We start from the raw sequence: 20,093 nt of genomic DNA, 5'->3' as shown, positions 1-20,093 counted from the left end.
CACTGTTGTGGCCTCTCCCGTTGCAGAGCACAGGCTCTGGATGCGCAGGCTCAGCGGCCATGGCTCACGGGCCCAGCCGCTCCACGGCATGTGGGATCTGCATCGGCAGGCGGACTGTCAACCACCGCGCCACCAGGGAAGCCCTGTCCTTTTTTTTATCATGCTTTAGCAACACAAAGAAATGTGCACTTAAAAAATTTTGGATGACAGGGATTTCCCTGGTGGTCCAGTGGGTAAGACTCCGTGCTCCCAATGCAGGGGGCCTGGGTTTGATCCCTGGTTGGGGAACTAGATCCCGCATGCATGCTGCAACTAAGAATTTGCATGCCGCAACTAGGAAACCCGTATGCTGCAACTAGGAAACCCGTATGCCGCAACTAAGAAGCCCACATGCCACAACTAAGACCCAGTACAGCCTAAATAAATAAATAAATAAATTAATTAATTAAAAAAAGAAACTTGGATGACAGAGAATCTGTGTCAATAGTACTAGATATGTGAGTTTAGTTATAGGTATTATAAATTTAAAGCAATGAAAACTAACAAGATTATATGTATTATCACATATATATGATATTGCTTAGCCTATATTTTGGACACCTGATTGAACTCTGCTCTAAGTGTGGATAAAAAATTAACATACTCCTTGTTAGTGATGTTTAATTTCCGAAGCACTAAGGCAAAATAAGGACCAACTCACCTCTTATTTTAGAACCAACGCCCGTGGGAACATCTGTACAATATCACATAAAACGTCAAGCAAATAAAGTTACTTAATAAGCAAACTCAAATCACAGTGTTTTCAAAAGATATAATCCTCAGTAATTATCCAAAAGGCATTGCCTCTTTAGGAGTCTTGTCTAGGTGATGATACACTACTGTTTTGGAACAAAGACCATCATGCCATTTTTCGTTTTAGACCAGGAAGAAAAATCATGTGAGGACAGAGTCTTAAAGGATTTCATTGACTTCAGTTTCCCTGTAACCTCTGTTTTCTTCTGTGGACTTAACACACAGACTCCTGGTCTCTGGGCTGGCGGTCCATTCCTAGTCTGGTTCTCCGAAAGCTCTCTCTTCCAGAGTGGCTTGGCCCCATACAAAGAACCAACCAGTCCATGCGAGGAGATCCTCCCTACGTTAGGTTCTGCAGTGTTATCAGCTTCCCTTGGAACAGGGGAGTTGTAGGTGAAGGACGGGGCTGCGGCTGCTCCTCCGCTTCTGCCCCTGGTTCTTCAGAACCATTTTTTTTTTTTTTAGATTCCATATATATGTGTTAGCATACGGTATTTGTTTTTCTCTTTCTGACTTACTTCACTCTGTATGACAGACTCTAGGTCCATCCACCTCACTACAAACAACTCCATTTTGTTTCTTTTTATGGCTGAGTAATATTCCATTGTATATACCACATCTTATTCATCTGTTGGTGGACACCTAGGTTGCTTCCATGTCCTGGCTGTTGTAAATAGTGCTGCAGTGAACACTGTAATACATGACTCTTTTGGAATTATGGTTTTCTCAGGGTCAATGCCCAGTATTGGATTGCTGGGTCATATGGTAGTTCTATTTTCAGTTTTTTAAGGAATCTCCATACTGTTCTCCATAGTGGCTGTATCCATTTACATTCCCACCAACAGTGCAAGAGGGTTCCCTTTACTCTATTTTAAATGGCTATTAGAACCTCAAAATATTAGCACCTTGTCAATGGTTGTGATTTGTAGTTAAGTGATTTTTTTAATGTTTCTGGAGCCATAGCTGCATTCATAAATTGTCTTCTACAGTTGATGCACTATGGAATAGGACAACTTGGATTACTGGTCCAAATACAACATATTGATAAATAGTTTTCATCATCAAGGTGGACTTTGGTGTGTCCCCTGTTGCCCTAGTGCAGTAAAATGACCCTGGAGCTTGTGATTCATTGTTACCTTACCAGAATCATCTGTAGGCTTAGGTTTGGAATCCTCCTCTCCTAACTCATACCTCTTCTTCAGAAGCCACATTGAATCAAATAATTCCCCCCAGTTTTCTTTGACAGCAGTAAGGACACGTTTGCTCCAGTTGGTGGTACACTGGGGAGGTAGGGCAGGTAAATCAGAAGAGGCTGACAGCACCGGGCTGCCTTCCTCCATGCACTGTAGGGCTTACCAGCTGCCAGTGGCTGCTCCTTTCTCACATGAAAAACTAAAAATGGATCCAACCAGATGAACGTGGTCCTGCTGCCCATTGCCATATGAGGCTCAGCGACCAGTAATAGAGGTGCTGTAGGGACTGCCCAGTCTCTGTCCATCACAGTGAACACGCATTGCTCAGCGCACAAAGTTCAGGTGGTGTTTATTCCTTCTTAATCACTCTCTTTTGTGGAGCTCCTAGCCACAGCTCCAGCACACCCCTAGGATTCTGCGGAAACCTGGTTGAGAAATCCTGGTTTAGGCAGTTAGCTGTATGGCCCCCCGAAGACATCCATATTCCAATCCCCAGAGCCTGTGAGCATGTATGTTACATGGCAAAGGGACTACGTTAAGGACCTTGAGACGCAGATTATCCTGCAGGTCCTTTTTAGGCTTTGTGGGCAATTAAATTACAAAAGTGGCAAATGGGACATGGCAGTAGGGTCAGACTGCTGTGTGATAATGAGCAAGTTACCTAACTTTTCTGTGCCCCAGTTTTCACCTTCTACTAACTAAATGGGACTGACAGTAACACCTATATCATAGAATTATTGTGAGGATTAAATGAGTTGACACATATAAAGGATTAGAATGTTGCCTGGCACGTAGTTAAGTGTTCTGTAAGCATTAATTATCTGTTGTTTATGCAGTGCTACCACATAGAAGAACATTTGTTATTTTTATTTATTTATTTATTTATTTTTGCGGTACGTGGGCCTCTCACTGCTGTGGCCTCTCCCGTTGCGGAGCACAGGCTCCGGACGCGCAGGCTCAGCGGCCATGGCTCACGGGCCCAGCCGCTCCGCGGCATGTGGGATCTTCCCGGACTGGGGCACGAACCCGTGTCCCCCGCATCGGCAGGCGGACTCTCAACCACTACCAGGGAAGCCCAACATTTGTTATTTTTGATCCTTGCTCTAGATTTAATAGCAAATTATTTAGTTCTAGCTGGAAAAGCTTAGTCTATACCAGATCATGTATGATAATTTCTTTTCTTATCCTGATTATAGTCTTCAAGTTTTACAAGTGTAGTTGCTTGTTCTCCTGTTACTTTGTATAGTTGAATATTTTTATTGTTCATTTAGAAATCTTTTAATGTAGTGCTTTGATTTCTGATTATCATATGGTTTTACCTTTGATACACAAACATGCTACCTTTCTCATCTAACCCAGGAGCTGCAGGTGGTATGGTATTATGCTAGTATTTTATCTTCTTTCACACACATGTCATATAAGACAGTGCATCGATACACATATATATTATCTAGCCATTTGTTTACTAGAACATAATATAACCTTTAGAGCTGTGAAATTCATTTATTTATTCAACAATACATTAATTCAAAAAGGATCTGGTTATTACTAATGCCAAACAATAAAAAAATGAGTGGTTACCCAGATTTGTCTTTCAAGAAGCTTACTATGTAGTCAACAAGACAAAGCCAACAGTACATAATTATGGTTAGAGATGTGCACAGTGTATTATGGATGAGCAAAAAAAAAAAAGGCTAAGGGAGTTCAGCACAGGGAATCTAGCCTGAACTGAGACTCCGAGTGTGTAGGAGTTGGTCATACAGGGAGAGAGCACATTGGAAACCATCATGAAATACCTTGAATATTCACCTTTTTATATCATTTGTAGTCTTCATTTTATAGTCAGCTTGCAGATACTCTTTAATAGATGTAATGAGGGTGAAACTGAACCTTCATGATGGAGTGTTTTCATGCTACCTTGAATTATAGAATAATGAAGCTGAGTAAATTAACTTGCAGCTTGAAATCACTGCCTTTGTATTGAATTGTTCGAAATATATTTAGTAGTTAGAATAGATTTTAGTGTGGTCTGAGGCAAAAAGGTTTGCTGCTAATGAGGAAAGAAATGTCATCCCATTCATTCATTTCAACTAAAAGAGCTAGACAGTTATAGATTATGAACTGATTCATCCAAAGGTAGAAACCAGTTTTAATGTTCACTTGGGAAAAACATAGTCTCATATCATTGACTTTGAATATTGGATAAGAAATCACCTTTTGACTGTCAAGGAAAGCCATAGTCAAAGTAAAAAAGACAAGGGGCTAACATCCTTAATATATAAATAAAAATTTTAAGTTGTGACAACAAAGACCAGCAAGCACGTTAAAAGACTGGGCAAAAGACATGAACAGACAGTACACACGTACATACAGACACACAAAGATGTACAAATAGCCCTTAAACATATGAAAAGATACTCAACTTATAATAAGAGACATGCAAATTAAAACTACTACTGTTGCTTAGGCTGTGACAGATGCTCATTCATCACTGGTAGGAATACAAAATAGTACAGTCCCTTTGGAGGGGAATTCAGCAATATTTAACATTAACAGCAGAAGTACACATTTACTCTTAGGCCCAACAATCTCACTTCTAGGAATTTATTCTCAAGATACACCTCTAATAATAAGAAGAAAATATTTGCATATACGCCAGGTTGTTTATTATGGTATAATCTGTAATAATAAAATATTAGAAACAACCTAACTGCCATATGTAGGTTGGCTGAATATACTATAGAATACTATAGATAATAATCAGGAAAATCTCCATGAACTGATGATTTTTCAGAACATATTGTTCAATAAGTAAAATAGATCAAGGCAATTCACATTAGCAGATTAAGGAGGAAAATCTCATAATCCTCTGAATAGATGCAGAAAGGTTTAAATTCTAAATCTCTTCCTGATTTTTAAAAATTCTAGCAGACTGAGAACAGAACAGTTCTCTGGGTGTTCTCTAAGGGATGCTTTGAGCCAAAATCATACTTGAAGCATTCCTTTTCAGATTAATAACAAGACATAGTGCCTACTATGACCTCTTTTCATCAGTGCACTAGGACCAAAAACAGAAGTAAAAGATAAAAATTATTTGTAGATGTTATGAATATGTGTGTAGAACATGCAAAAGCGCCTATAGGTAAATAATTAGAAATAGTAAGAGAGGGGCTTCCTGGTGGTCCAGTGGTTAAGAATCCACCTGCCAATTCAGGGGACACAGGTTCGAGCCCTGGTCCGGGAGGATCCCACATGCCGCAGAGCAACCAAGCCCGTGGGCCACAACTACTGAGCCTGCGCTCTAGAGCCCGCGAGCCTCAACTACTGAAGCCCGCGCGCCTAGAGCCCGTGCTCCGCAACAAGCGAAGCCACTGCAATGAGAAGCCCGCGCACCGCAACGAAGAGTAGCCCCCGCTCGCCACAGCTAGAGAAAGTCTGCGCACAGCAACGAAGACCCAATGCAGCCAAAAGTAAATAAATAAAATTAAATTTAATTTAAAAAAAGAGATAGTAGGAGAGTTTAGCATGGTTCCTGGATGTAAAATCTGTACTTAAGAATGGATTCTATAGGCTTATTGTGATCATTTTGCAATATACAAATATCAAATCATTATGTTGTATACTTGAAACTAATGTATGTGAATTGTACCTTGATTTTTTAAAAATTATGTACCAAAAAAGAATTGATTTTATCTATAAACAATCAACAGTTGCTTAGAAAATAACATTTATAATAATATCAGAAAATATCAATATAGTTTAATAAATCCAATGAGAAGTATAAGACCCATGTGAAGAAAGCAGTAAAACTTTATTGAGAGAAATTAAGTCTTAAATAAATGGAGAGATATATTCCAGTTCATGGGTTAGAAGAAGCAATTTGTAAAGATGTGACTGTTTCTAAAATTGATCTGAACTTCACTGCAGTCCCAACAGTGTTTTTTTGTTATTTGATGTTTTGGGTTTTTTTGTTTTTTTTTTAAGAACTTGACAGCTGTTGTGTTATAATTTACATGGTAATGCAAAGGGCTAAAAGTAGTTAAGACTCTTGAAAAATAATGTCAAGGCGGGCGAATTTGCTTTACCGAATGTCAAGACTTTTTGTAAAATTATAGTAATCAAGACACTCACGGTAGTGGTGCAAGGGTTAAGAAATAGTCCAGTGAGAGAATGGGGAGCCCGGAAACAGACCCACACTTGATTTATGATCAAAATGCCACTGCAGATACATGGGTGAGATGACAGTCTATTAAGTAAGTAGTGCTGGGACAATTGAGTGTCCATGTGGATTAGAATGGGATTGGGCTCCTACCACACACCATAGCCAAAAGTTAATTCTGTGTGGATTATAGAATGAAATGTGAATGGCAAAACAAAAAAGCTCTTACAAGAATACCTTCATGACCTTGGGGAAAGATTTCTTGAATAGGATACAGAAAGCACTGACTATAAAGGAATTTAGAGATTGAGAAATTTGAATACGTTAACATTAAGAATTTACCATAATCAGAAGACACCATAAACAGAAAAGGCATTCTAAACTTGCAAAGACTGATCTTGGTATTAAAAGTCAAGGATAGCTGTTATCTCTCGGGAGAGAGAGTGATTTGGGTGCGTGTTGGGGGCACAAGTCAGGCTCCTAGTATGCTGGTAGTATCTTTCTTTCCTGGATATGGTGCTAGTCACACAGGTGTGTTCACTTTGTGAAAATTCATTAAGCTGTGCCTAGAATTTGTACACGTTTTAATATGTTACCCTTCACTGTACAGATTTTTTTAAAAGAAGGAAAACCACTGAGAAATTATTTGTAAAACATGTATCTAACAAAAAGCTTATGTCAAAATATTAGAGGACTCCTACAAATCAGTAAGAAAAAGGTGAACATTTCAGAGACTTCCCTGGTGGTTCAGTGGGTAAAACTCCACGCTCCCAATTCACGGGACCCGGGTTTGATCCCTGGTCAGGGAACTAGATCCTGCATGCATGCCGCAACTAAGAATTCTGCATGCTGCAACTAAGACCCAGCGCAGCCAAAATAAATAAATAATATATATTTTTTTAAAGGTGAGCATTTCAGTAGTAAAGTGGGCAAAATAATTGAATAGATACTTCAGGAAAAGGGAAATACAAATGCTTATTTTTAAATGAAAAGGTGCTCAACTCATTAATCATTGGCAAAATGAGTTTAAGACTAGATTGGCATTTCTCTACACCTAAATTGGCCAAAAAGAAGAATCTGACAACTCCCAAGTGCTAGTGAGGATGTGGAGCAATGGAGATTGTACTGGGAGTAGAAATTGACATGACCACTTTGGAAAATAGTTTATAATTACATAGCAAACATGAAGATGATACACCATGTGACTCAGTAAGTCCTCCCTTGGGAAATGTGTGCTTAGGTGGAGCAGAGCATGTATCCAAGAATGTTTACAGCAGCATTGTTAACAATTTCCAAAAACTTGAAGCAACTCAGATGCCTGTCAACAGAAGAATGGATGCAAAAACTGGTATATTTGTACAACCTCTATACTATACTAATTCTGGACAATCATAAAAATGAACAAATTACAGCAACTGACAACAATTGGATAAATCTAAAGTTCAAAAGCAGGCAAAACATAATTATACAGGGATGCTTTTTAGTAGTGATTTTAAAAGCCAGGGTAGTGAGGAGGAATTCAGAAGAGCGTTGGGTGGGGATAGAAGGGAACTCCTGAGGTCATGCTTTATTTTTTGACCTCATTGGTGGTTACATGGATGCTTGCTTTCCGGCATTTCATTAAGCTGTACACTCGTTTTATTTGCTTTTCTGAATATGTGTTAGGTTCACAATTTAAATTTTTTTTAAAGAATAGACAGTGGGTGCAGTAAAGACCTTTTATCTTTAATGTAAGAAAACTTGTGAAAATTGAAAATGTGTTGAAATATGGCAAAATATTTCATGTGAAAAAGTAATGTTAATTTTGAAACAGTATTAAATACTGCTTTGAATGTCCCATTTTGGTTTTTCTGCTTTTTATACTTCTACCTTGTCATTAGTCAAAAAAAATTTTTAACAGGTATCACCAGTTAAGACTCTTGGATTTCTATGGTAATTTTAACGTCATAACATTCACTCATTCTAAGTGTACAATTCAATGACTTTTGATAAATCTGTAGTGTTGTGCCTCTATCAGTGTGATCCAATTTGAGAACGTTTTCATTGCCCCCTAAAATTCCCTCAAGCACGTTTGCAGTCAGTTAAATGTATTGATAATATATTTCGAACATGGTAAGTTGATTGATTCATGTACTCCAAATACTTCCTCATTAAAAGTAGAATAACACATTGTTGGATAGAAACTTGAAGAGTGTCAACCAAAGTCCTTTATAAATGTTAGATTCTGTAAGTTGTGGTACTATATACATATTAAATTAAAATCAACTTTTGTTTGTATCTGTTCTTCGTCGATTATTTGAAATAAATGAACAAACTGTACAGTCGATTTCTTTCTTCATGTCATTTTCTTGGTGGGGAATGCTTTTGTGTGGTTCTGGGTGGTTTTTCAGTTTTTAAAAAATTTAATTGATCTATGGAAAAGATTTGAAATATACAATTACTCTTGTGGTTTTATGTGGCATTCTCAGTAGGACTGATTTCTGAGAGGATAGATCATACAGAATAGGATGAAGAAGGGAGTGGGAAATTACACTGTAAAGTTATTCAATTAAATATATAAATATTAAGTTATACATTATTTCCTGAAAGATTAATAGTAGCTGAAAGATTTATTGATTGATTCTGGTATTAAATTTTTCAAACTTTAGAAATACGTAACAAATGTTTATAAAGCTTTTTGTGTCCTTGTTCTACCACTTCATGTTGAGATATGGAGTATATTATATAGGAGTAAATGTGAAGCATATATATTATGTACATTCTCAATTACCTGGTAATTTGTAATTGGGCTTCCTGGATTGGAATTTTAACAAACTTGAGTTGGTAATTTATGCTTTAGTGTTGAATATGAAGTATGGAAGTGTAGATGTATCTTGTGTCTAATTAAGCATTTGTCTGAGAAGAATAACATCAAGTGTCTGGAAGTTTTGGAAACCAAAATGATGCCTGGCTAGTTACTAAGCCAGTTAAGAGCAAAGCTATATCTTCTCTATGTTGTTCAAATATTTACTTTGAAATTATTGGTGGAGCTCGTTTTTATTGCTGTTTCTCCGTTGCCAGGTACTTTATTACCAAGGTTGCCATCAGAACCAGGAATGACATTACTCACTATCAGAATTGAGAAAATTGGCCTGAAAGACGCTGGGCAATGCATTGATCCCTATATCACAGTTAGTGTAAAAGGTAAATAACTGTATATCTATCTTCCCTCTGGGGAATTTTATAATGTTGCTTCTCATTTGGAACTTTTTTGGTGGGGAGAGGGAGGGGATGTTTTATATCTGTGACAACTTATTTTAGTTGATTTTACAGTGAGGCAAAATCCCTGGGAAGAGGTGGTCATCATTCCTTCACCAAACATTTCTGAGAGATTTACTAAAAATACTTTCCTATCCATAACTTACACTCATATTTGCTTTTGGTTTTTTCTTTGTGTATATCTTTTTACTCTTAAAATTCCATCAAGGGTGCTGACTAGACAGACACACTGTCTTTAACAGCAGATGCATCCTTCAGAAAACAGGTTAGAAAAATGTCCCCCACCTTCCAAGGGTGTGTGATTTTCTTTGCAAAGCCCAGTGTTCTCCTGTTTTCCCACCCCTCCACTTCAGGTCCTCTCGTTCCTGTCCAAGAGAGGTTTGTACATAGGACAGCTGTGCAGAGGTGGATGAGAATCGGGCCTTCAATTAATCATGAGTGGAGACAGGGAAATAGGACACGTCCATAAACATCCACGCCCTGAACATAATCCTGTGGGACATTAGACGAGTGATGTATTTCTTATACTTAACTATGTTACCGTCATTATTAAGCATGATTACTCTTAGGATTTGTTTTTTTCTATTCAATGGCAAACCATTTTTTTCCTTGAGAACAACTTTTTTGGTCATTGGTTTAAGAGGGAAGCCACAGTGATTGAATTGTTTTGTTGTTGCCAAGCATTTTATACAGCACTTTATTTGTAAAGCACTCAACAGTCTTTTGAAAATAATTATTGGGTGATTGAAGATGAAGTTGTCATACTATTATTCAGAAATAACTGCACAGTTAATCCAGTCTACAGTTAATAAACCTGCAGTTTGAGACAAACAGGTATGGACTGAAATTAAATGGAGGGAACTTTTACCGATCATAGAAATATCCAGACCCATGGGTTCATTAGTACCAAATAAAAGAAAAAGGATTTTGGCCACAGACAAAAATTTTAACATGGAGAGACCATGATCCATAGCACTAATGCTGTGATACTTTAACTTCTGATGTTACTGGTTCTCAAATCCATGGTCTACTGGAAAGTCTTTAATACCCTACATTGTTTGATAGGCCATTCACAAAACTACATCTCTCATTCAGGAACGAACACTGTAAAATAAAAAAAAATGTAATGAAATGTAGATATTATGTTACCTCTGCATATGGTTGAACTGAAACATGTTTTATTTAAATATCTTTAGGAACTGAAGTAATCAAACATACTCTCTTGCTTTAAGGTCCCTAAGATGGGTCTGTTGAATAATACATGAACACTGAGTAGTCATTAAATGAGTCTGTGTTGAATTAAACTGGATGATTCCTGGCTCCAGAAATTACAGCAGTATACCATACATAGTGTGCCATCTGGTTATTGTAAATCAGCTTACGTATAGCAAATAGAACCAGAATTTAAGTAATATATGTAAGAAGTGTTCATTCATGGAAAGGTTTCCTTGGCAGCTGTCGTGTCCATTGTTTGGTCCTCTGACTTGAATACAGCAGGGGAATTCTGATAATGTTAGATTTATAGGCCTTTCCGTGTCATGCACCCGATCAAGGTTGGGAAATAGGGGTAGGAGCGCCATTGTGGTATATTACGTCCCCAAATGTAATTCACAAAGATATACTGGCCTGTGTCCTCAGAAGACACCTCTTAGCTAGTAAGGATCCAATTTTGTGATGTGTAAGGAGGCTTCCTTCTCCTATCCATGGGGGTCTCCCGCCCTCTCTACTCCGTGCCCTCCACATGACCTTGGAAACCAGCCGCCTTCAGGTACCTGCTCACCCCAGACATAGGTCTTTATTGGCCTCAGAATCTCCTCTCGGCTTTTGCCTCTTCAGGAAACACAGCCCTTTGCAGTTCCCTTGCAGTTTTTAAGTCTGTATTTGAAGGCTCGAAGCAGAAACTGTTTTTTCCTCTCTAGATCTGAATGGCATAGATTTAACTCCTGTGCAGGATACTCCCGTGGCTTCAAGAAAAGAAGATACGTATGTTCATTTTAATGTGGACATTGAGCTCCAGAAGCACGTTGAAAAATTAACCAAAGGTTTGTGATGCAAACTATATTCAGAATTTGACTCTTTATTCTCCAGCTTTGAATCTGTTATGTACAGTGACTGTCATTTTAACTGAGACTAATGCTAATGAGTATACTTTATGTTTATAAGCATTTCAGTTAATCTTTCTAGGCTATTCTCATTTTACATTTTGTCCTTTCTTATAAATGCCATGAAGTATAGAGCTGTGCATACCAGCAGTGCAGGAAATATATTATCTACAGATGATGCAGATGAATAATAAAACTTTCTTAACTTCCTTAAAATGATGGTATCATATTTGGACTTTAATGCTGTTTTCAAATGTGACTTTATTTTCACATTTATTCAGACCTCAGACACAATCACGATGACAAGGAGATGGGTTCCATAGCTGAAGAGACTAAGAAATGTGATCTGCTATCTTAAAGATCTATGAGGTTTTTAAATAATAAAATGCCTCTATTATTGCGGTGGAAGGGAGAAGAGAAGCTACTCTTTTGTGGACATGGCAGGGTCATACACCTGGGGACCGAGGTCACCGGTAACCTAACAATTGTAATCCTTTCGTGTGTGTTGGTAGCAGATGCTAAATATGCCCATCTCTGGAATTCCCTGGCGGTCCAGTGCTTAGGACTTGGTACTTTCATTGCTGGGGTCCAGATTCAATCCCTGGTCGGGGAACTAAGATCCCGCAAGCCACGTGGCTCGGCAAGTAAATAAATAAATACGCCCATCTCTCCCCTCACGCACATCCCTTTGTCTCCTAAGTGATCGGCTTTTCTTTCCTTCCTTGACATGTGAAGCGCTCCATTTGGACCCAGGTGCCAGGGCTGCGCACACATTTCTGAACATTGTTAAACTTCTAGTCACTTGTGAGTTTTGTCATCAGTGAACGTATTAGATGTATGTTAATTGTCTTTAAAAGCAAAGGACGATCCAGTACCGCTCTGGTTAAGCCTTTGTTAATAAGGAGCCAGTTAACAGGGAGAACCTGACGTCCTTCTGTCTCTTTCCTTGCCTTCTTTAGAAATTAATTGTTCTTGGCTACACAGATGAGGCGATTTATTATTCTGCTTTTAGCTTTTCTCTGTGGGGAGGTGGAGAGAGCTTATCTGTTGGGCTTTGGGGAGAGAAAACTATCTACATGTTTCATCACCACTTGTTCACTGGGGGAGGGGTGGGATAGGCGTGCTCTCTAAGCCCTCGTCTTGCGTAGCGCTGTCTTCACACAAGCCCATGTCATTCCAGGAAAAACAAAACAGGGCTTTGGACACTGAGAAAGGTATTAGGAAGCAGTTAACATTTAAAAACGGAACCAGCTGTTGTTCAGACTCCAAACTTCAAACTCCCAAAAACTGAATTTTTGAGTTTTTGTTTCGAGAAACGATTTAAGTTTGGATTTTTTTATGAACTCTTAAAACATGCGTTTTCTACTTAATGCGTTTCTATGAGTAATGTTAATACTTAACAGGTATTTTCTGCGGGTTTTTTTTGGTAGTATTTAGTATTTTCTGTTCTTAATATTTTATAATTCTACCTGTGGATGAACTTATTTACATTCTTGAGTCATTCTGGCTCAGGAAGCTTTGCTCTGCTCTGTAGAATAGGATGATACGGAGACATGTCCCTCCATTCAGGTACAGACGAGTTTTGGGGTGACAACCATAGTCAGTCGTATCATCAGAGAGACTGTTTGACAGAGGTTACTTTGTAAAATTATGACAATTGTTGCTTGTTCATAGGCTTCTGGTGATCAAAGAAAATTTATTGACACTAGAAATGTGCTGTCTGTGGCTAATCTGCTTTGCTCTGATTCCTTAGGTGCAGCTATTTTCTTTGAATTCAAACACTACAAGCCTAAGAAAAGGTTTACCAGCACCAAGTGCTTTGCTTTCATGGAGATGGATGAAATTAAACCTGGGCCAATTGTAATAGAACTGTAAGTGATGCATACACAGAATTAGCACTAATTTAATGGTGACTACTCTCTCTTCTTAATATGTAACCTTAGAATAGGTCAGTTATCAATGGTTTTTCTCTTGTGGTTACAGATACAAGAAACCCACTGACTTTAAAAGAAAGAAATTGCAATTATTGACCAAGAAACCACTTTATCTTCATCTGCATCAAACTTTGCACAAGGAATGATCCTGACATGAATACCCTGGAACTTCTGTGAATCTCACCACTCAGTAGAAACCATCCTAGCTCTGTGTAGCACATTCGCCCTTCAACAGGCAGGAAGCAAGCCGTACCCAGGCCAGCAGGCCAGAGTGAGTCCATTTTACAAAGCTGGAGCACTGAATTCAAAGTTCAGCACATCACTGATGTAAAAGACTCCTTTGGATACAGGCTTATTGTAGATCTTGAAACATTTTCGCTTTTCTATTAATTGTGCAATGAATAGCCTCTTTTCTAATTTGCCACTGCTCCTGCCCTGCTTCCTGGAACGACACTGTTGTGGGTGGAATGTGCTCACCTTCACACTTAATACAGCAATAAGAGTGTGCTAGAGTTTACAGACCTGTCCACTTCTGCTCCAATATGCTCTTCGGTTTTTCGAGTTAACGTCAAACTTTGGGTTGATGTGGGTAGGATAGTATGAAACTGCTTTGAGGGGAATTGGACCAATTATGCTGCCCAAGGTCAGTCTGGAAACTTATAGGCTGCTCCTCGGAGACGGCCTTGATTCACCCTGATCTCATGGTTCTCCTGCTTAGAAATAGTGTGCCTTGGCCAAATCAGTATCCTGTACGGGCGTGTTCGCAGGTGGTAGTTGTGATTTTTCCAGATGACCGGATCGTTTTTCTGAAAGTGAGCATATTTTTAGTCATGTTGATTAGCTTTTTTCTACATCACATCGTTAACTCTTTCTGACAGTGATTCTGGGGTTAGTGATGGAACCATCTCAGAATAATTACAAATTCTTGGTGGGTTTATAATGTCTTCTAAATCGTGTAATCTAAAAATAATTTGAGTCAGATGCTAACAAGATACCGCAGGAATAACTGCTGTTTTTCTGACAACTGATTGTGAAACCTTAAAACCTGCATACCTCTTCTTATAGTGATGAGTATGCAAATCTGGAGATATTCTATTTTTTTTTTATATAGGTAGATAGGATTGCCATTTATTTCCTATGTAGATATACTGACATCCATATGGAAATATGCAGGTCATTAGCTTTTTATGATTTGACTATTTACATTCTTTTGACTTAATAATGGGGCATAAATAAAACTTTCATAGTACACACGAGGTGGATATTTGATACACAGAACATTTAAGACTTGGGGTGGGCATTCTGTGGGTTAGATGTGGAGCCCACATATTTAATATTCACTATTTTAAATGACCAATGCTAGCACGAGGGGAACGCAGTGCCAGTACTTGGCCTATTTTTAAACTCGTGTAATAAGCCTAGTCAATACCGTTCAGTATGTTTGCTTTTTAAAATAAGTAACCACAATTAAGTTCTAGCCCTTGCACTTCAAGAGATCTGGTCTCCACTTTCAGTTGTCTGTTAGGTCAGTTCTGTTTACTATGATGGTGTTAACAAAAACTATATGAGCCTGAAGAATTCTCAACCCAATTTAGTCTTGCCTCCCTCTTGATTAGTTTAATTCCAGATGATTCCATCCACAGTAGCTTGAGGGGATGAGGAATTTGCCTTAATAAATTACTTTGTCGTTCACTCAACTCTTAGACTGTGAGTTGTCAAGCCCCCCGCCGACCCCCCAGACTGTAAGCTCCTCAGGGGGCAAGAACCACATGTTCTCCATGTCACGTACATTTTCTAAGGTGCTTGGCAGCGCTCTGTACCCTGTGGAGTACTCAGTACCTTTTGTTTGATGTTGCTGACAAGACCTAAAAATAATCCCTTAAAAAACCTACCATTAAAATGTAGCAAAACTGATACATTGCTCTTTCTCTTTTCTCATACACCAAAGACATGTATATCCAGGTGATGATAGTTTATGTCACGTCTGCTGTCATTCACAAAAGTATGGTTTAGATGCACTACAGATGCCTTTCATCAGTGTTAAAGAAGCTTAAATCGAACACCGCTGATTGATTGATTAGCTTAGCTGTGTAATTCAGACCTGAAGGAAATAACAAAACGAGCGACTGTCTCGAAGCAGTAGACACAGAATACTCCACATCCCACCAATTATTTACTTTTTGATGAAAAGATCAGCCATTGAATAGTAACCGCAACTACAGCAGACTTCCGGGCTGAAACGCTGCTGCTCCATAACTGAGATGACTTTGGCAACTAAGCCCAGAAAGACAGTCAGTCAGTCAGTTAGCTGGAGACGACTTCTGACACGTGTAATTTTCAAGCTAGTCGGGGCTGATGTGCCTGAGGGTGATGCCCCCCACACCCCCTCCAAACTGGCGGCTTGCCTGGGCTGGGCTGCCGAAGGGGTGCAAACAGAGGGCTCTGAAAGGCGGCAGGGACGGCAAGTCTGGGGCCGCTCGGCTAAGCCACAGGTGGCAGTTCTGTACAACTGACTGACTGACGACTTCTCGATATGAAACACAGAATAAACACCAAAAAGGCTTTAGAGGTTAAAAAAAAAAGAAAAAGACTCCAGGATTTGCTGTTGAAATAGATTTAATTTACCTTTGCTACTACATTACCTTCCTAACTGGTGTAATCGATATTTAAATACTATTTAAAATTTGAAATTATCTTAACTTCACCATTATTTCACGTCCTGAAGAGATTGATATACTCAAAAGCTGTATTTGTGACTTAATCTTTTTATTTTACTTGGTTAAAAATAACCTATGCTGTTAACTATGGAGTTTTCCTCTTAAATTTCTTCTACTCTTGATAATAAACAGGACACAGAGATAGAATTCTCTTTTCCTGAAAAACTCCTTCCTTATGTATTCGTTATGAACTTTGGAAGAGTTGTCTTCTTTCAACGGTCCATATCTTTCTCAAGTGGCATCTTTTAGTTTAGTATAAAGAAAAAATTTTGTTTCACAGTGAAGCATTTGCTTTATTTTATAAGGTATTCTTAGAGGATTAAATATCCTAAGGGTGACAAGTCGCGGTGCAGGCTTCAGTAGTATCGTTACATCACAGAACTTCAGAGAATGCGAGAGTATGATCTAGCCGTGAACAACAATATCAACCTTTTATAATTCTGATTTAATTGAAATCTTAAACTTCTTGAAATGTGCTACAAAGTTACTATAGTTTAAAGCGTCTGATGAGTTAGTTCTTAGAAACATTGTTTAAAAGACCTGGTGCGGTAATGGGTGCAGCAGGTATGATGCAATCCTAGATTCTCAGATTTACTGATTTTTAAATATAAGTGCCAGTATTCAAATATGAATTTTGGAATAGGATCAATCAACAAAAAGAACTGAGTTCAGCCCATGGTTGCTGACCTAGGGCATGTTACAAGCCTCACAATCCTAAATCATTCTTTCCCATAGCATTACCTACTCTTTGCCCTTTTTTGCCATATTCCTTGAAAGTCAGCAGCAAGGTATAGGAGAAATAACAAGACTCTCTACATTTTTTAAAAGAAACTTTCTTACTTTTATGGTCATGACACATCACTTTCATTTTTCTGTTATGCACCCTAACGCAAGAACGGTAAAAGCAACAGAACATCAGGCCAAACAACTCTTGCTACATGTAAACTCATACTCAGAAAACCATCCTCAACCAGGCAGAGCCACAAGAAAGCATGCGAATGCTGTCCAAATCGGCCCACTGACTTCTTTGAAGTAGAAGGAAGACATATCAGTTGTGGTGCTTCCCGGTGACTTTGAGGTTGAACTCATGAGCGGTGAGCCAGGGAAGTGTGCTGCCAGGTCACCATCTTCAGTTTTGGGAGCTTGAGTTTACATGTTTGCAAAATGGTACAAGTCTCGTGAGAAAACAATCAACAGACACTTGGGAAATATTAATAACCAAATTTTTATGAACTATTACTACAAAGAACTTCAGCAAGGGGGGAGATAAAAGTTTAGTGATCTTTTAGTAAACATTTTTAGCGTAACAGTCTTTGCGACCAGATATTTTTTAAAAATCAAGCTTATAAATACTGTTGCTCTGTATTCAACTGGTGTACACTAAAAATAGGATAATAAATGGAAATACATGTTCTTATAGCATTTCCACAGGAAATGTTCATATTTTTCACGACATTCTAAATCATTTAGCAGTTACATATGCTACATTAACTAAAACACAGGTATTCTTTATTGCACATTTCAAAGTTGTAAGGAGGCTCCAGCTTACAAGGTGATTTTTATTTTGGGGCGGGGGGAAATGATATTTTTTAACTGTTTGGCTCAAAAATGCACACTGCCAGGGCAGCTTAGTTCTAAAAACAAACCTTTTAAAATCAACTTTTGGATTTTGAAGCCAGTGAAAATCCTCTACCGTCCTGAACAGTGCACAGTCCACTCTCTCTCAGACTAAATGTCCGAGGTCAGTTACGGGCTCTGTTTGAAAGCCTGCGAACAGCCCTGGCTAGTGCTCTGAGAGGCAGGCGGGGGCTCACCTCTGGAGCCGGAAGCCGGTGAGTCTCTTGCAGCAGAGGAAGGTGGGTAATCCTGGGGGCCATGGGTTGGGGGTGGTAATCGGGTACCAGGGATAAAGTACTCTCTTGGGCCAAGAGAGCCTAAAGGTCTAAAAGGTGCGTGTCCTGGTAAGAATTCTCGAGGGTCGAGAGGCAGGTCCCGTTTTCCTGGTGGAACGCCTGGTGCATATTCTCTTAAGCCTAGTGGTGGACGCAAACCAGGACCTGGAAAAATTAAAATTCAGTCATGTAACTACATATGAACATATCTAAATTTAGATGATTCCATGTATGTTAATCTTTAATTCCTCATACCCCTGGAAGTCAGGTGATGGCCTCCCCACTTTACAGATGAGGCAGACTGAGGCTCAGCAAGTTTAAGTTACATGCCTGTAGCCAGCCAGCCATGAAGCAACACAGGCTGGATTTAAACGTGGCTCTACCTAGCTTGTGGTTTTTTTCGACAACACAATTCTGCTGTCTTTATCTCACAAGAGCTTGACTTGTACTTAGAAGTACTATATATCATACATACTAAGACGACAGATTATGAAAAAAGGGCTTCACTGTTAGTAAATTTTGGTAAGGGAAATTCCACCGTTACTGTAGCAATTAAAAACTCATGCAGGGGTCAGCATGGACCTACATATGCCATCAAAATCAAGGTGTCTGCCCAGCTGGGAAAGGCCTTCCAGCTCCACCTAATTAAATTCAGCAACATTCTACCTAGTTGCTATTACATTCTACCTTCTCTTTAACATTTCCTTCCTATTTACTCCCAAGGTGGGGAGTGATGGATTAATCTTTCCTTCTTTTATACTCTGTGACCCGTTGCTTATACTTCCATTATGGTGATTATAAGTTTTATGTTGTATATAATGTATGTATGTGTCCTATAGGATGCCTTAAGCTCTTGGAGTGAGGAGAGTTAATTCCATCCATTATGGAGCCCAGTATGTAGCCAGAGATGTTCAAGAAACATAGGCAGAAATAATATTTCTGACTTTCTATGAACAGCCCATTTTCCCTTGTCTCCAAGAGATACCTACTGCCCATCTCAGTACAGCGAGATTATGCAGCACCCCATGTGTCCTGAGAAACTGGCAGAAAAGTTCAAATGTACTCAGCCAGCTTTACCCTTTCATTGCACAGCCCTGCATAGCAAATGTTAAAATTTTATCAAGGATTAATTAGAGTGAAAAGATGAATACACTTCACAAGTCCATTACTACCGTTCAGTCATCATACCAAAGGGCGGAGGAAGTGGCCGAGGCCCAAAAGGCCCGCAGAGTTGAGGAGGTGGTCCGTATCGAATGGGCGGCAGTAGAGGGCCTCCCACGGGGGAGCTCATGAGGGATGCCCCTGGAAAAGGAGGGGGCCCTTTTGCAGCCGTATTAACCTGCCGAGGAGAAGTAATGAAAGTTCTGAAATGCTTGGCTATGACAGAAAAAAGCACCAACTCCAGTAAAAGCTAAAACCCAATGAAGCAGATGTCAGGCGCTTGTCCAAAGAGCGAACTACGGCAACAAAACTCTACCCCTCCCATCTGTCCCAGTGACAGCTCGGGCGGGTTCAAAGAACGTCAGAGGAGTGAACACTTTCACCATAATCATATTATTGCTTGTATGGGCAAACAGAAGAGGATGCAAGAGGACTGTCAAAGGATATCAACAGAGGCGATTCCCAACTAAGAACTACCAATCATACCATACACACCGTAAACTGCTTCTAGGGCAGCCCCTCCCTCCCGTCACCACAATAGCTCATTTTTCCATATTAAGAGTGGAAAGAACAAAAGGGAATGAAAAATCCATTTTCTACACGTGTAAGAAGAGCTAATATTCAGAGTACCTTCAATTTTCTTTCATGTGTTATAAGATCTCACCTTGCTTTAAACATGAGGGAACAGAGGCACAGAGAGTACTAGACAACTTGCCGAAGGTCACAGAGCACGTAAGAGGCTGGGCTGGAATCCACTATCAGCCCAACTCCAAGCCAATGCTCTTCCTCCTCTGCCCCCGCTATCAGAGGCGGCTCTACTCTCTCTGAAGTCAGTCTGCTACTTCAAAGGGGTCTTGGGTCTTAGCCATGGCTGCCCTGGGACAC

At 39.3% G+C, this 20,093-nt stretch overlaps 2 protein-coding genes across 9 annotated transcripts in view; one reads left to right on the top strand and one right to left on the bottom strand.

Moving 5' to 3' along the window:
- Positions 1-13,957, top strand: part of AIDA (axin interactor, dorsalization associated) — a 42,809-nt gene extending 28,852 nt beyond the window's left edge. The window contains exons 7-10 of the mRNA XM_007107670.3: positions 9,205-9,327; positions 11,322-11,444; positions 13,258-13,375; positions 13,488-13,957. Coding sequence (XP_007107732.1) covers positions 9,205-9,327; positions 11,322-11,444; positions 13,258-13,375; positions 13,488-13,584 — 461 coding nt within the window. The 3' untranslated portion in view covers positions 13,585-13,957. The remainder of the gene's footprint in view (positions 1-9,204; positions 9,328-11,321; positions 11,445-13,257; positions 13,376-13,487) is intronic.
- MIA3 (MIA SH3 domain ER export factor 3) overlaps positions 1-20,093 on the bottom strand; it is a 78,718-nt gene that overhangs the window by 4,477 nt on the left and 54,148 nt on the right. For 2 of the 8 annotated variants that reach the window (XM_055084038.1, XM_024130608.3), the window contains 2 exons: positions 19,236-19,386; positions 17,179-18,212 (listed from right to left, as the gene is read on the bottom strand). In XM_055084038.1, the coding sequence (XP_054940013.1) occupies positions 17,902-18,212; positions 19,236-19,386 (462 nt within the window). In that variant the 3' untranslated portion in view covers positions 17,179-17,901. Of the gene's footprint in view, positions 1-10,573; positions 11,367-13,960; positions 14,245-17,178; positions 18,213-19,235; positions 19,387-20,093 lie in introns of those variants that run through there. The other 6 variants (XM_055084032.1, XM_055084033.1, XM_055084036.1 and 3 more) reach the window with 6 other exon arrangements.

The sequence above is a fragment of the Physeter macrocephalus genome, chromosome 4 (assembly GCF_002837175.3).
Source record: "Physeter macrocephalus isolate SW-GA chromosome 4, ASM283717v5, whole genome shotgun sequence".
In the NCBI taxonomy this organism is placed as follows: domain Eukaryota; kingdom Metazoa; phylum Chordata; class Mammalia; order Artiodactyla; family Physeteridae; genus Physeter; species Physeter macrocephalus.
This window is presented reverse-complemented; position numbering and strand designations above follow the sequence as displayed.